Raw genomic sequence first — 16751 nt, 5'->3', positions numbered from 1 at the left:
TGTATATTTGTACTATTTGTCATGTGTATTTTGTGTGCTCTATGCAGTATGTGTGGCCCAGATGTTACAACGGCTGTTCCCGTGAACTAAGGATTAGTTATTTGACATTCAGTGTTAACAAAATTCCCCTTTAGTCTTCCTGTGTGAAGCCTGAGTGCAAGCTTTCACGGTATACACTATGCTGCAGTATTTTTTCTGACATCTGGTGAGAAAGTAATGTCACATATTAGAACTACAATGAAATACTATGAATCATTCCGTTAAACAGGGCTAATTATGCTCTCTTGGTTATCAAACATGCAGTTGGACAGTATTTTTTAAATACAGACTTTCATTAAACCTCGCTATATAAAGTTTCGGTTCAGTGACAGAATCAAATCTTTTTTCCTGTTGAGATTGTAGAAGTCAGCCAACTTCACTCCGATGCTCTTTGGCAAACTCCAGACACGCTTTGATGTGGTTTTTCTTCAGCAGTCGCTTCTTTTCTAGCCACCCTCCCACACATGCCAGTTGTGTGCCAAGCTCTTGATATCATTTTTATTTGAAAAAAAAAAGTTTGTAGTACTTTGAACTATTGAATCTTTTTACCTGAATATTTTCTTGCAAACTGTAAGGATATAAAAAACAAAATGTCACACAAGTAGAAGAAAAACCTCAAGAACATTATATATGTTACAATTACAAAACACTATATCACTATATTTAGGTTTAAAACACTACTTCAACTACTCACTCCTCCAAACCTTGTACTGTGGCAATGAGAATTTGGTCACTTAAACTGTAACCAAATGTTGGTCACTTAAACTGTAACCAAATGTTACTATAAATCTATTTAAAATAAATGAAATCATTCAAGTTGGAAGTTGCTGTTTTTAACTATTCAATCAGGCATCACTGTGTGTATATTCAAAAAAAGAAAAAGAAAGAAGAGTTTTAGTCATATTTAATTTTTTCAGGTTTCGTTGGATAGCGGTTAAGGCTGTGTTATGCAATATGACAATATTTAGTACTGTCACAATATGATACAATATGCTTTTCTGATCATACTGTGTATATCACCAGTACTTGTATAACACTGACCAACTGCATGCTTCTTTATAAAGAGACCAAAATTAGAATTTGTGAGAAAATATGATTCAGTGCAACTCAGTATACCAAAAATGGAATTAAAATCATTGTAATCATAGTTTTTGGTAGTATTTTTAAATAATGTTGCGCTATTGTTTTTTTCTCTGTTCCAATCAGATGTCTAAAAAATAAATATTGTGACATATTGTGTATATGATAATTTTTTTAAATATTGAGATTGCCCACCTCTAGCTCCTATGGAAGCCCATGCCGACTATTCAAAATAAAAAAAATCCAGCACCTAATTATTATTTTTCATTGTTAAGTGAACTATGCCATTATTTTGTTATACCAGCTCCTTATTTTGAGATACTAAGTCAGCATTTTGAGATACCAAGTCATTCATTTGACATATGGTCTCATTATTTGGAGATACTAAGTCATAAGAGATACTAAGTCATTAATTTGAGACAGAGTCTCATTAATTTGAGATGCAGTCTCATTACTTTGAGATCAAGTCAACATTCTGAGATACCAAGTCATTTATCTGAGATTATTCAGAGAAACTTTATATATTGCTGTTGTCAGGATAAAACCTCATATCTAAATTTTTGTTGTTTTTTCATTTTTGACATAATTTCAAAATGACCCTTGACCTTTACATTGCGTGCAAATTTCATGATGAACTGAAGAAGGTTTTTTCCTTCTCCTGTAAAGTTATAATTTTGAAAATACAGTGTTTTGTTGCGTCAATAGCGATATATATATATGTATATATATATATACACTTTTAATGAGATAGTATTTCTAAATAATGACTTAGTATCGCAAAACAACGGCATAGCAAATCACTTCACCGTGAAAATTAGGTGCAGCAATGTTGCTCCACGAATTCCAGTGTGTGTCATGTTGGTGAGAGTTAAGACGCCAGCTGCAGTACAGTTATTACTCAGGCTACGTAGGAGACGTAATAAATCCCAGCCAATCAGAGAGGCGGGATCTCAGCCACAGAGTTTACGGGCATGAGCCATAAATCATATCTCCGCTGAAGACGGGTGTCGAGGCGTCAGTCGCTGAAGAAAGAACACCCATGTAGGACCACCAGACTCAAACCAGCAGAAACATTTCTGGGATTTTGTGGACGCAGCGGGAAAGTTGGGACGGTGGGTGAGTAACTGGAATCTCTGTAGACACATTCAGCTTGTTTCAGGTCTTTCGGTGGAGTTTTAAAAGCGGGACGTGATCTATCTTCCGTGTTGTTATCGGGAATTGTATCTCATGTGGAAGGAAGAGTTGACTTGGAGGAGACCATCCGGATTAGATCCAGTCGAGGACTTCACTCAGCAGGAGACTGAGGCGGGGAGGCTAACAGCTCGATGTAGCTGCCTCCATAATGTCGTTCAGTGTCGGTGGATGGAGTTTAAACATTTTTGTCTTCTGTTTTGCTGTTTTTTTCCCTCCTTTTTTAAAAGTTTGGTTCAGTCTCTGAAAACCGACACCTCTCACTCACCTCTTCACCTCTGGCCGTCCATTGTTCTTTCAGAAAAACCAGAAAAACCGGAACGTCGTTGTCAGATGTGGACTCGGGGGTCAGTGCAGGCACTGATAGAGACTTTAATGTTCAGCACTGAGTAAGTTAAGTGAGAAGGGCCGAAGCTGAAGTAACTGCTGCATCGTTTAAGGTGGAACGGGAAAATTCAAACAAGGGGCTGGCGAGCAAGAAGCTGACTTCAGCCTCGTGGAGAAAGGGTGACTAATTTCGCAGTGTGTTCTCAAAACCAGTCAGCGAAATTTGGTTCGTTCGAATATCCCGGTCCACCTTAAATGCTACAGCTGATACGTTCTGGAACCCGCAGGCGCGGAGTGCAGCTGCTGTACGATTTAAGGTGGAACGGGGAATTCGCATAATAAGCAGCAAAACGTCTCGTCCGTGAGGAAACAGTGCAGAGGGCCCTGATTTAAGTGATTTACCAGGACTTTTTTTTATCAGTTTGGCAGTTTAATTTAGTGTAATTGGGACGAAAACGAATCTCGGAAGAATGATTTACTTTTAGGGTTGGGTTATAGGCAAATGTTTAAGGTTTCTAAATGCCTCGCATTACGTACTGGTGAGTCAGACGTATTCTGATTACTTTATTGTTTTCAATTAGGGCTGTTCCACATGCAGAAGTATAGAAGCAGCCTCTGAAAGAAAGTGTGCTTGTCCATAGAAGTAGCCTTGAATTCTGTAAAAGCTCCAGGCTGTTCAGTAGGTGTGTCACTTCCACTTTTCCTTTTTGTTGCATGATGTGTCACTGGGGAAATATAAAATCACCATCAGGGTTTTTAAGCTTTTAAACCCACACAGGAATCAAAACACCTTAAACAGGTGCCTGAAATAATTTACATTTTAAATTCACCTCCACACATGTATTCTGATATACCTCCTCACTTCTCTTTTTCTAGGACACAAGCTGGACATTTGATGGGATGCCACCTTGGGTTGAACCGACTGTTTCCTATGGCGGGTGATTTACTACCACAGGAAGGGGAAATCTAGCTGATGACGGTTGGGTCACTTCTCTGACCCTGAGCTTTTCCTTGGCAATGCACTCTGAAGAGTGCGAGGGACTTGGGCAGAATGTCTCGTTCTTCTACTCTCAGAGTAAGAAGAACATCAGTGCACAGTGGAAGTCAATTGACTTTGTAGTGGTTGGACTCGGAGTGCCTGTCTGCATCCTGATCATCCTCGCCAACCTGATGGTCATGGTGGCCATCATCTTGAACCGCCGCTTCCACTTCCCCATCTACTACTTGCTGGGGAACATGGCAGCAGCTGACCTCTTCGCAGGCATCTCCTACCTCAATCTGATATTTCACACCGGCCCATGGACCATCGGGCTGTCCCAACAGCAGTGGTTCTTCCGCGGAGCCCTGATAGAGATGAGTTTGACGGCCTCTGTGGTCAACCTGCTGGCTGTGGCTTTAGAACGGCATCAGACTATCTTCACCATGCAGCTGCACAGCACCATGTCCAACCGCCGTGTGGTGTTGCTCATTGTGGCTATCTGGGCACTGGCTATCATCATGGGCCTGGTGCCCACCATGGGCTGGAACTGCGTGTGTCAGCTGGACCAGTGCTCTGCCGTGGCCCCACTTTATTCCCGGAGCTTCCTGGTGTTCTGGGCCTTGCTCAATCTTCTCACTTTCTTTATCATGGTAGCCATCTACACTCGCATTTTTGTCTATGTTCGGCGGAAGAGCCAGAACATGGCCCTGAGCTCTATTCAGGTCACGAATGGCGACACCCTTGTGGGCCTGATGAAGACGGTCTCCATGATTCTGGGTAAGGTGGTCCTTTTCTCTGTACTAAGGTTGCACAGCATGTGGCCAATACCACAAGAGTTCGACAAGTTTTAAGTGTGAATTTTTGCCTAATAAATCAGAACTGCGTGTAGATGAGTAGGAACAATCAGAAGCAACCAAGCATTCATATGTTGCATATGACAACCACATCTAACTGTCAGGCACATTAAATTCAGCATTCAGAACGCCTGAAAGTTGATTTAGTGGCCTTCTTGGCCAAAAACAAACAGAACTGGCGCCGCTTGGATAAAACATTTGAAGTGTTTATCTTACAAGTTAAGTGCTTAAAGGATCAGTTTAAATTTGTACATTTTTATTTATTTTTCAACTGAAGTGCAGAAAAAATTTCCCACACTACCAGCCCACCATCTGAGTGTGTTTTCAGTGTGCACTGAAAAAGGGGGGGCGAGTTGACGCTACTACAAAGTGTTCTAAAGCTAGAAAACATATCAGGGCTGATTCAGGACACAGACTAACGCTACACATTAAAAAAAAACTTGCCAAAGAAAGAGTGGGACAAATATAATCTGTGCATCTTAATGCTGCAGACAATGTGGTTTTGACATTTAGATCGTTCAGCTTAACAGTTATGATAGAGTTGGTTGACAGTACATTTGTCAGTGAGCTAAAGCTCATTTATATGAACAACAATGATGTACAAGTCATGTTTTGCCAGCTTCGGTACATGTAAAGCCTGCATGTGCAGCCTCAAGATCACTTGTCCTGTAACTTTGTATGTTGTTGTCACCAAAGTGCAGACTTGGAGAAGAACAGCAGGGCTTATGGCACCTTTTGGAACAGGGCTTATGTTTATTTACTGTAAGCTATGAGCTTCTTGACCGTAACAGTTTTAAAAGTCAATTATTTTGGCCTATTTGTACATCTATCTAGTTACTGTTAATAAGATTATATTACTAAAAATGTTTATAAAATGGTTTAGTGTTGTGGGTAATACTGCTGCCATCCACATAGCAGACTAGGGTTCATTTTCCCACCATGCTTTACCAATAAGAGTCACTGGGCAAGAATAGTAATGCTACATTTGCCCACCTCTGCGACATTATTACACTGTAAGTGGCTCTGGATAAATGCCATAGTGTCAGCTAAATGCCATATATGTACTTTTACGTATGGCATTACGTACAAAAAAAATGTACTGGAAGTTTAAGAGAGTAAGAAAGACGGTAATATTGTAGTTTATTTTAAGACAAGCAATGAAGTACAGTACAAGTAACAGTTTGTAAGAGTTTGCCTGGTATGCAGTCTGGTTTTTTTTGGGTCCTTTTGGAATGATAATTGTATAGTGACGCTTTCTGGGAAACAGATGTTCATGGGCAGGAACGGCAGTTCCTAATGAAAACGAGTCTGAAGTGCGATTCACTGTTTGTGGCTGTGTTGTGCAGAAAACAGGATGTGGGACCTGACACACAAACCACAAGAAGATTCACGACAGCTTTTGTTTGCATGTTGTCTCGTTTGCCCTCAGGTGCCTTTGTGATCTGCTGGACTCCGGGTTTGGTCATTCTGTTGGTGGACGGGCTTAAGTGTACAGAATGCCATGTTCTGAAATACGAGAAATACTGCCTGGTCGTGGCCGAGTGCAACTCCCTGGTGAACCCCATCATCTACTCGTGCCGGGATAAGGACATGAGGACTACATTCAAGCGCATTCTGTGCTTCCTCTGCAGGCGAGGGAGGGAGCAGGAGGATGACCCCTCCAACGTCCAGTGTGACACTTTGAAAAGAGAGTGTCTGCTGACGGAGAAATGCTCAGAAAATTACAACAACGCTCTGTGAGGATCTCTCGTCTACTGTCCTTTACGAAACAAATGCAATCATCGTTTAGTCTCGGGTACATGTAGCACATGTGACTTTGGAGCGCATAACAGTTTTGTTCCCCATCATTTAACTGAATTTGTTCTTGCTACTTCTGTTTTACGGATGTAAGAAGAGTGTGATGTGTTGGCTGACTTAGGGAAATGTGCTGACTTCTAAAAAGAAACCGCAGCAGACACATTACGCTTTAAGTTTCTTTTACTGAGAGTAAGTTTCTTTAGTCTCAGTAATTGTGAACTCTTTGGTCATTGATTTGAGGTAGCGTCAAAAGGCATTTTTGAACAATCATTCTGACTTTTCAGTGCAGTGCTTTTTTTCATTAACTGGTAACATTTTAGAGAGCTGGCTAAACCATTTTGCTGTGTTTGAGGCATGAGTGTTGCTGCTTTGTCATCATCTTGTGGGTTGAAATAATGGCACTGATATACCAGTGTGGTTTTGTAGTTTCTGGTTATATTTCACCACACAAATGGGGAGATTCGTTTGAATGGCTGTAACTGAAGTGTTTGCAGAACAATGCATGTAATCTAACAAATGTTGGATGGCAAAATATAAGATTTAAACAAACCATACAGAAAGGTTTTGTACATGTTCATGTTGCATAACTCATAATCTAAATGACAAAGCACACACCAAAGATCAAAAGCACACTAGATTATTTTATTAGTTTTTGTTTTTCTAATAAGGAACACTACAATTCTCATATTTCTTTTGTTTTTTTTTCCTCTTACTAGAACAGTTCTAAAGTTGAGGTATAAAAGGAGTTCATAACAGACTAGCAAGTCTGAAAATGGCAAGGTTTATATACAAGAGAAATGGAGAGAAGAGGAGAGGTAGAGAAAGGGGGATTGGTGAGTACAGAAGGGGGGAAAGATGGGAGGAAGAAGGATATACTACAGTTTTAAGAAAATAATAGAAAAGTACAATTTGTCATTTGTTATGGTGCAGTAGAATTAACCTTGGGTCATGAAGTGGTCTCGCTGGTCTGCACAGGGGTTTCGTGAATAATATCAGAGTAAGAGTTCTGAACCAGGATCGGTTTTTGTGGCTGCGATCAATCCAAACAGGGCAGGAAACTGATGCTGGGTCAGTGCTCTTACCGGCTCATGCAAATCAGCCTTGACTGTTATGCTGCGTTTGCAAGGTGCTTGCAGAGTGCCCTCTCTTCTCATTCAGCTTGTTTGAAGTTATTTTAAGACCAACTGCAACGTGTGAACGCCAGCAAGAGGTGAACTTTCAGTCATCTTCCACAGGAATCTGCTTGCACTCTGAAACTATGGTGTGAAACGTGCTGCTTCTTTCTGCAGTGATGCTGATGCCACCACGACTAGCAATGAAAACGGAAGCGTACAATCGGAAGGTTTCAGACGTGTCTCTGCACATTTGACCTGCTTCAAGAGGTGTAAAGAAGAGTAAAACTGTGCATGCCCTGCCTGAAGTGCTAGGATAAGGAGTAGTGATGGAGGTTGCTATAATGAGCAAGAACACCACACATGAACAAAACTACAACCATCTTAATCCCACATATTAACTGTCTAGGAATACAGTTAGTGACCACTGCTCTAGGTTCTCAGTCCTATCTTCCGTAACCCAAATTATTCCCTATTTTTGCTATATTCCAGGTATTCCTGAACCATCTGAGCCAGGTAATCAACACTCTACACCCCTTAATGAGGTGTGATTACAGATAAAATACATCAATATGAGTGGGGGTCCTTGTGGACTGGATTGAGGAGCACTGCTCTAGACTATAACACCACTGTGGAACCCTTGAGAACCTGTATGCAATTTAAATTTGGGCTCACGAGGAAATTTCTCACTGCACCATGCACAAATATCAGCTCTAACAAAAACACGCAAAAAAAAAACTCCAAAACCCAAATTTAAAGTCAAACAAAACTCAAAATAAACATTACAAATATTACTCTAACTCATCAGCAGAGTAAAGGCAAAACAAACCAGGCATTAAAAAAAGAAACAACATGTAAGTATATAAAAAGAGAAGTACACTGAAACATTCCACAATCTGTACAATGACATCCATAGATGACCGGTACAAAAAGGAGAAAGAAAGAAAAAACAAAATGAAACGTAATTTGGTGTAATAATAGCATTAGTTATAAGACAGCCATATGAAATATTTGAACTAAAATTATTCTATACATGACACTATGATCTGGGTAAATCCTTAGAAAGGTCCTTAGAGTTTGTTCTTTCATACATATAAACAAAACCCCTCTTATGTTTCAGTGTTGAGTCCTTTTGTGTAACAATTTCCATTCATGTATCAAAAACCTGGTACTACCATGGTCCGACTGTATTAAAAAGAAAGAGAGAGGGACAGACGAGCGTTAAAAACAACACGACCCAGCATACCGTATCTCCTGTGTCAGAAACACGATACTCGAGATTGGTCTGTTATTCCTCAATGTTGGCTGCAGTCCACCTATTTCAAATTCAGAACATGTCTGCTGCTAGTTTTTGGTTAAACTTCAAAGGAGAAAAGCCCTTGTTGCTTGGCCACGTTAACTGGTTTTAAAAAAGAAAGGAGTTCCTGTGTTATAAAGCATAAAATGGTAAGCAAAAGAAGGGACGGCATGTGCTTTTATGGCATGCTATTATTACGGGATGGGTGCTTTCAATTGCACATATAATACAATCAGTTATTAAAAAAAGTGTAACTGACAAGACCAAAAAAAAGAGAAGAAAAAAAAACAAAAATCCCAAACACATCCTGTGCACACTCATGCGCACACACATATGTACCACGAGAGGCCATCGGACAACACATACAGAAGCACAAAATCAAAACGATTCCCTACAGTATCCGCTTCCTCCCAAACTGTAACAAGCACAATTTACATCTACATTTATGAGACACTCTCATAAGCATCTAGTATTTAACATTTTTGGTTTTGAAGAGTACAGGTAAAGACTGCAGTCTGCTAGCACTGGATCTTTTCCGGTGTGTCACTGCATCTGAGGGCTGATGCAAAGCCGTAGGGAAGCACACTGCACTGCAAAAAAGCCTCACGGTCACAGAGTCCTGGAGGGGCAGTACACTGTGTGCATGTACATGATACATGATGCATGGTAAGGTTATTTATTCATTTTGTTTTTTTTGGTCTGTCATATCCTCTCCTTTCTGTAGCATTTCTTTATGTAAAATTAACAATGAGGAAAACAAAAAGAATCTCAAACTGACAAGCTACGCAACTGGAATCTCTAAAACAGCTTTGAAGCCTACATGCATGGAAGACAGATTTATCTTATCTCTTAAAAGTTAAAAAAACAAAAGGACAAAAAAAAACAAGACACTAGAAACTCCCGGCCCAATTCTACACCACTGCTCCACATACCATCCACTCCCTTTCTAACAAAGTGAAAAACTCTAATAAAAGTCTACAATGTACTTTTATTTGGTGGCTGGTGCGTTATTTGTGGGAAGGTGTGTTACAAAAAAAATATTTCAAGAATACAAGAACTAAACAAAACCTCCACTTCTCTTAAAAGACACAGCAGGCTGGGGCAAATGTAGCCCCTAACTGCATGGTTTAAATTTTTCTTGCCCTCTGCTCCTGTACAGACCTGCCCACCATTTGGCTCCATTTCTCTAGAAGTAACTGTTAAAAATGACTCAGCACCCATTCTAGGTGCAATATGCTGTTGTCTTCTCCACTTCCACCCTCACTCTTCTCAAGCTCATTAATATTTGTGCTTAGTTGATTCTCTGAACAGCGGAATGCAACAGTGTAAATGCGCATGAATCTTGCAATAACAAAACTAGTTACCCTAATTTACTTATGCAGCTGTAAAGTACACAAAGGAAAACACTAACAAAACAAGCTCTAAATGGGGACTGAGGAAATTTTGCATGAAGTCTTTGCGTTTCAGTTGTCTGAGGTGGTTCTTCGATGAACAGAAGGAGATTTGACTGCTGACAGCACTTTGGTTTCAGCAGGAAGGTAGGAGCTCCTGTGTGGTCTTCACTGGCTGAACGAATGGGTCAGAAAACGTGTTCGAATGTTTGTAGTCTGCGGCCCATCAAAGCCCACAGTGGAGCTGACCTACAAAGTGGAACTTGGGGAAAAATGTTTGCCAGCTTTAACAGATGCTAGTGTAACAAAAGCAGAGATCGAGGAGGAAGCAGGGCTGCACTGGTGGAAGAGTTCAGATTGTGAACGTGTTTGTGGTGGGGGTGGAAGCTCCGTGTCTCAGGTGGAGGTGTCCGAATGGACGCTGCTGGGATGTCCAGGTGGAGGGGTGATGGAGGAGGGCTTGGGGTTGTCCTGCCAGCTGCTGTTGGCCTGCAGCAAAACGGGAATAGAGAGATTTACACTCTACACAGATGTTATGATTACTGCACATTACTGTCTAACCAATGCTATTGTTTAAAAAATGCCCAATTGTTCCAATTATTTAAATGGGCCGGTATATCATTCAAGTTTAGGAACGTCTTTAAATTACACAATTTACACATGAAAATGCAACCGGCAATTGATTCCCCTAGAGAGGCTGCTACAAATAGCATTTTTCCTGGGCCACTTTTCGAGAGGACAATAGCACAGCTACAACAATGTACTATAATGAAAGCAAACATCTACAAGTGATCAGACAAACTATTTTGTCCATGTTTAAGAGAACGTGTGATGCACAGCTGAAAACGTGTGTTTCTGAACCCTTTTTGAGGAGACAACAGCACAACTAGAACAGTGCAACACATTAAAAGCAAACATCCCCAAGCAATGTTTCATCCATGTTCTCAGAGAGGAAGTATGACGTATAGTAGTGAGAGGAACTCACACATGGGTACTCAAAATTACAAAGAAGGACATATTGGTCAGTGGTCTTGAGAGCTGTTGAGGAAGGCAGAGCTAAAGTGAGCCTTGGTCATGGTATTTATGTTCATTTTAAGTTTGGCTAGTAATAAGAGATACATCATTTTAGAACTTAAGAATACAGAACTTTCAGTAGCTAATCACTACTTTCCAGCATTTTGTTAAGTTTTTAAGTGTTTCTAATCATGAGCATATTGCAGTTGTCAGTGCCTCAGTTTAATCAAAACCAGGTTCTTATGTAGGATATGTTTAATATTTACTTCATATATATGCTTATGCCTGGTCCTACCTATCAGTACTACGTTTCATGTCCCATACATGGAACACTTTTTAATATTTCAGTGCATTAATACAAAGTTCAGTTGATGTCTGCGTATATCAATTGTGCATTTCCGTTATTAGGCTTGCCGGTTAACGATTAACCTTAGAGAACGGTCAGTTTTCAGTCAAAAGAATTAGCTGAAATCCGCATCCCATTTGGGGCTGGACCATATGGGCAAAACACTATGTTTCAATTATATTACTACATATTGTGACTATGCTATGCTTTGCAGTGCATTAAAACATACTGCTTTTATTAGGGATGCACCAATATTGGAATTGACAGCTTATGCCGATATTCAATAATGATACCAGTATATAAACATTATTATATATTGAATGTAGACATTAGGACTAGATCCACCTGGATTAGCATCAAAGAGAAATCTAACACTTATTTGTAGAGGGTTACAAATGCAGTAAAATGAATAAAATGCAGATAGTTTACAAGAGCAGTACCCTGCTTTGACTAAACATTCATTCTTTCATCAGATACTGGTTTCAAATATCACTCATATCATTTGCATATTAGTGCCTTCTGTGGTATCAGTATTGCAAAGGCCAATGTTGTGATAATGATCAGCAAAGCCCTAGTGCACAGATAAATCTCATATGCAGATTAGTACTGAAACCTAATTTGCTGAAACTATATGTATGTGTGTATCTCTGTGTGTGCATGCAACATAACTCACATCTAGGTGGTGTGGAGTGTAAAGGGCACTTCCTGACAGCTCCTCATAGCCGCCCGTCAGGTGTGTAGCACGGTGCAGGGTATCCACCTGTAACACAAAAACAGGGAAATACATGATCATCATTTCAGCCTGCATCCACACGCACCTGGCTTTAGCTTAACATGTACAATGGTATTTGAATAGCACCTGTTTTTAATTACAGTTTGATAACATCAGTGCATCTGAAACAGCTATCTTATCTTAAAGCTATCGCCAGCAATCATGCACTTCATAATGTTTACTCATGTCATGTCATGTCTCTACCCTCCATACTGATTTTGAACATTAATAGTTTTGCAACAGATTTCTCCTCATAGGTGAGTGAAACAAACAGAAAATCCCCAAAACCTTCAACATTCCAAGACAGGTCTCATAAATGTTTCATCATTGGTTTCAACCATGATCTTGCAGAGGGACGTCGCACGTCAGACACTGACTGTGGCAATTCCTCTAATCTCATACCCAGCTAACTCCTTGTCCTTGTTAGTTCTGCGTGCCCTAGACCCCAGACACAAGCCTGACAGTCTCTCTATGCTTTCAGTTCCAGCTGTCCTTATTCCAACGCTGACAGAATCATAAAGTGAATCAAGATTTTAATGGAAGAATCAAAGGACCACAGCACATAGGTGAAGGTACAAGGTAAGAACACGGGAAACAGCGGGCGAGTTCTATGAGTATGATGGTAAAAAAACACGACAGAAGGGGCCGGGTGGGTGCGCTCTATGAAGGGAGGGCTCAAGATTGGGAGATATTGCTGGACTCCAGCAGCAGATATGTGCTGGCACCACAGGAGGACAGGCTCAGGACGGACAAGAGGACAACTAAAGAAATCTAGAGCAGTGGTTCCCATCCCAGATCCTGGAGGACCCTCTGCCCTGCGCATTTTTGTGTTTCCTGCCAAAACACACCGATTTTATCTCAGGAAGGGTTTGCTAATTGGATTAAGTGCCAAGTGGATTAGCTGGATCAGGTGTGTTGGGAGCAAGGCAAAAAATAAAATATGCATGGCAGGGGGTCTTCTAGGAACAGGTTTGGGAACCACTGATATAGAGTACCAGTGCACTACATATTTTGGTGCTTTCCTTAGTGTAACACACCTGATCCAACTAATCTTTTAAAAAATTCTTCCTGGTAAATCAACAGTTCTCTGCTGTTTCATATTACACTTATATGCATCTTATTCAGCTATTTTAATTAAAAAAATTAAAATATACTTGAAATTGACTGATTGGCAAGAGAAACATTTTGGAAAAAGAAAAATCTCATTCTATTTGAAATGTGAACATCAAAGGTGTATATGAAAATGTAAGGTGTAAAAAGTAGTTTTTGACTTGAAAATAAAATTCAGTACGAGTACATATATTCAATTTCAATGAAAGCCCTAATCTTTCAAGATAATGTTCCTCCTTAAGGAGTGGACCATGTTCCTGAAGCTCATCAACACATCCTTCCTGAGTTGAAAGGATGTGTCAGAGCATGCAACACACTAAAATGTGCAAGGCAGGATTATTTCAGGATGAGGGTTGGGAACTTCTGAACTAAAGTAAGGAAGCACTGGGAGAGGAAGGGCATTGAGGCAGGCCATGGGGGGGGTCCTCAGTGCCTACCTGCTGCTGCAGAGAGGGGGCGATGTTGAGGCCCTCCCCGTTGAGCGAGCGCAGGCCGAGGTAACTGTCTCCTGCGCGAGACAAGCCATAGGACCCTGAAGACCCTGCAGGCAATACACGCAGTTTTGCCAGGGTCAGGTACGGAAAGAGTTTAAAGACATGACTATACGGAGATACTATCCACCCCGTGCTTAAAGCAAGAAAATCAGGACAGGTCACATTCCAGGGCATACGAGACATCCTGTTCAAGCTCTTTCATTATAGGGAAAAAAATTCAGAGACGAAACAAGCAGGAACAAATTGTTGTCAGCAAGCCACAACGAATACAGTCAAAGCAGGCACAAGTCTAACATTACATGTTTTCTTTTGCACCCAGTTCCACTTAACTTGTCTCTACTTGTCAATTCACATGAATTGCAATCTTGCATACCAGTAAAGGTAAGGCATCAGTGACAAACTGGGCAAGTCATGAATAAGCGTGGTAAGATAACGTTAAATCACCTACCTTTTACTGTCTGCCTCCTGAGCAAATAGAGGTTATTTATACTAGAAGTATACGTGTATGCACTTAAGTGGAAGTGGAACGGAAGGGGGTATTTAGTGTGTTTAATGTTAAACAGGCTCAAGTGAAGATGGTTTAAGGTGACAAAGACAAAAGCTAACAGCACGCCTCTGAACAGACATTCTGAATTTAGATAAAAATGCCAAAATCACAGGAAACCACCCACTAAACAGCATACAAGGACTCAACATACTCTTCACTAGTCTCATGGAAACTTAGAGCCTAAGAGAAAGTGAAAGATACTACCAAACATAGACTATGGCTAAATAAAACACACAACGTAGCACCTGTATCTTACTTGCCTTTATATAAGGAACACTATCACAACGAAGTGACAAATCTGAATGGTTAGGGACTACTTCTGAATTTAGCCCACAAAGCCTGTCCACCCATCAAACCAGACAGGGTACCGCACAAGACCTCAGAGGTGGCCATGAACACGAAGTGAAAACAACAGGACTCAGAAGTGGTGAAAAGACAAACACAGAGACACGAAGAACCTTGAAAAGGAAAGCCAACTGTGATAGCAGTGTGTGGGTGTGAATAAATCTGTTTGTATGGGTTGGGAGATGTCAAAGACAATGTCTTCAAGGCCAGTAAAGGCGCTGATTTAACTGCATTGGCATGTGTAGTTATCTGGCTGGTTTAAGGGATTTGGTGTACGTGGGTGTACGTGTTTGTTTGTGTACTACAGGATAAAAGGCAGGTGGTGGAGACATTACCTGAGTTGGGTGTCGCCGGAGAGTTTGCCTGGCTAGCCTGTGCAGACACATTTGCAGCATCCACCGCTGTTTTAACTGCGTACAGATTTGCTTCCTCTTGGAACTTACCAATGTTCTTCTTGTACCGAATTCTCTTGTTGCCGAACCAATTAGAGACCTGAAACGGCAGAAGATTTGATCTAAATGTCTGAATATCTCCAAGTGAGTGAACGGGAACAACAAATAATCTAAGGCAGATCTTTAAAAGACTTTTGTTTTAGCATTGTCCTTGCAAGGGATTGATGGAAATGAACTGATCAGGGCCTGTGCTGTGCTCTCACCTGAGAGACAGTGATCCCACACTTTTTGGCCAGCTCCTCCTTTGCTTCCTCACTGGGGTAGGGGTTGGACAGGTGAGAGTAAAAATACTCATTCAGCACCTCTGTAGCTTGCTTATTGAAGTTACGTCTCTTGCGTCTGTCGACAGAATAAATAACAAATAAATAAATATTTAGCTACCAATAAGCAATTTGGAAAGATTTTAAAGGGGAATTTCACCAATTTTTTCAAACGTCTGCACAATTTAATTGTTAATTAAAGTCGTTCAGAGTGATTTGATGTGAAATGGTTCACTGTAGAGAAACTAACTCAGATTTCTTTACAGTGGTGGTGATAGGTACTGGGGTCATGATGTTTACAAAACAAATGTATCCAAAGTTCCTACAAGTATCTTCTGAGTTTTTATATGTAATACTGATAATGGTAAAATAGTGGTAAATCAAAAACAATTTCAGGGACTATTTTGCTTTCTCTCTCGCTAAAATCTTATTTCAAGACTACTGTAAAACAATGTCTTGGGCATCAAGCATCTGTAACAATTTCATGTAACATGTACTTTTTGTGAAGTAGATCTTGGGGGCATTCTTTGGATGTCTGGTTTCTGTCATTGTGAACAACTCTGCCTTGGCAAATTTTCCCTAAAATGGCGCATTTCACATCAAAACCACCTGGGATGACTTTGTTAACTTCTTAACATCTTAATTATTCAAAAAACCTTCAGTGTAATTTCCTTTTAACTTTCACATAAAAAAATAAAGTAGTCCACAAAGCAATTTTTTCTATATTCAGAAATATTAAATTGTCCATTTGTGCAGAGACAAAGGACACAGACTGCAGACTTGCATACACACCTGGCATCGAGGAAGCGAGAGCGGAGGATCATGACTGCCTCACACGTGCTCTGTTTGAGCTGCATCTGGATGGAGCTGAACTTGCGGTGGATGATGGCCACCATGCGCTCGATCTCTTTGGGTGAGATGGGCCGTGTACGTGACTGCTCCCGCAGCAGGTTCATCACATGGGTGGTGAATTCACTGCAAGCCTGGGACACCACACAGAGGAAGAACGTCACTACAAAGTGTAGGGCTGCAGGCTATGATCAAAAAAATAACTGCACTACATAATTGTATTTGTATTACCACATATTGACACTGTAATAAGAGGCAACACATGAGTAAACACTTGACATTTCCATATGGTACATTTGCACTGTTCTGGAAAAAAATCTATGTACATCTGCCTGATTTGTAAGGGAGCTTTAAAAAGAGCAGCATGCCCAAAAACACAAGCAAACAGTTCTGTGAATTGTTGAAATGTTCAATTGCATTCTGTGGCCTTTTTCCAAATAATTTTGGAGATTCTGCTATTAGCATTTTCCAACTTTGCCTTCAAGCATGTATTAC

General features: G+C 40.5%; 2 protein-coding genes across 9 annotated transcripts in view; one reads left to right on the top strand and one right to left on the bottom strand.

Annotated features, from left to right (window-relative positions):
• Window positions 1–2044: 2044 nt before the first annotated feature.
• lpar2a (lysophosphatidic acid receptor 2a) lies at window positions 2045–6387 on the top strand. 5 transcript variants are annotated; one of them, XM_036567480.1, is made up of 4 exons: window positions 2068–2231; window positions 2612–2699; window positions 3514–4393; window positions 5900–6387. In XM_036567480.1, the coding sequence occupies exons 3-4, from the start codon at window positions 3655–3657 to the stop codon at window positions 6208–6210; spliced, it is 1050 nt and encodes a 349-aa protein (XP_036423373.1). In that variant the 5' UTR covers window positions 2068–2231; window positions 2612–2699; window positions 3514–3654; the 3' UTR covers window positions 6211–6387. The 5 variants fall into 5 exon arrangements, with proteins under 5 accessions (XP_036423370.1, XP_036423373.1, XP_036423372.1 ...); XM_036567479.1 differs by having other exon boundaries at window positions 2068–2235; XM_036567477.1 differs by lacking the exon at window positions 2612–2699 and having other exon boundaries at window positions 2045–2235.
• A 501-nt stretch (window positions 6388–6888) lies between these two features.
• The window catches only part of pbx4 (pre-B-cell leukemia transcription factor 4), a 38733-nt gene continuing 28870 nt past the window's right edge, over window positions 6889–16751 (bottom strand). For 2 of the 4 annotated variants that reach the window (XM_036567473.1, XM_036567475.1), the window contains 5 exons: window positions 16200–16390; window positions 15351–15486; window positions 15031–15187; window positions 12101–12187; window positions 6889–10556 (listed from right to left, as the gene is read on the bottom strand). In XM_036567473.1, the coding sequence (XP_036423366.1) occupies window positions 12144–12187; window positions 15031–15187; window positions 15351–15486; window positions 16200–16390 (528 nt within the window). In that variant the 3' untranslated portion in view covers window positions 6889–10556; window positions 12101–12143. Of the gene's footprint in view, window positions 10557–12100; window positions 12188–13746; window positions 13851–15030; window positions 15188–15350; window positions 15487–16199; window positions 16391–16751 lie in introns of all 4 variants that reach the window. The other 2 variants (XM_036567476.1, XM_036567474.1) reach the window with 2 other exon arrangements.

Source organism: Colossoma macropomum, unplaced genomic scaffold (genome assembly GCF_904425465.1).
Source record: "Colossoma macropomum unplaced genomic scaffold, Colossoma_macropomum, whole genome shotgun sequence".
Taxonomy (NCBI): Eukaryota; Metazoa; Chordata; class Actinopteri; order Characiformes; family Serrasalmidae; genus Colossoma; species Colossoma macropomum.
Note: the sequence above shows the minus strand (reverse complement) of the source record. Positions and strands in the feature narration are given on the sequence as shown.

What these genes read in the sequence shown, in the direction of transcription:
- lpar2a (XM_036567477.1), top strand. Translation starts at nt 3,655, where the DNA reads ATGCACTCTGAAGAGTGCGAGGGACTTGGGCAGAATGTCTCGTTCTTC. An exon ending in GACGGTCTCCATGATTCTGG is followed by an intron (nt 4,394 to 5,899) that starts GTAAGGTGGTCC and finishes GTTTGCCCTCAG; the next exon opens with GTGCCTTTGTGATCTGCTGG.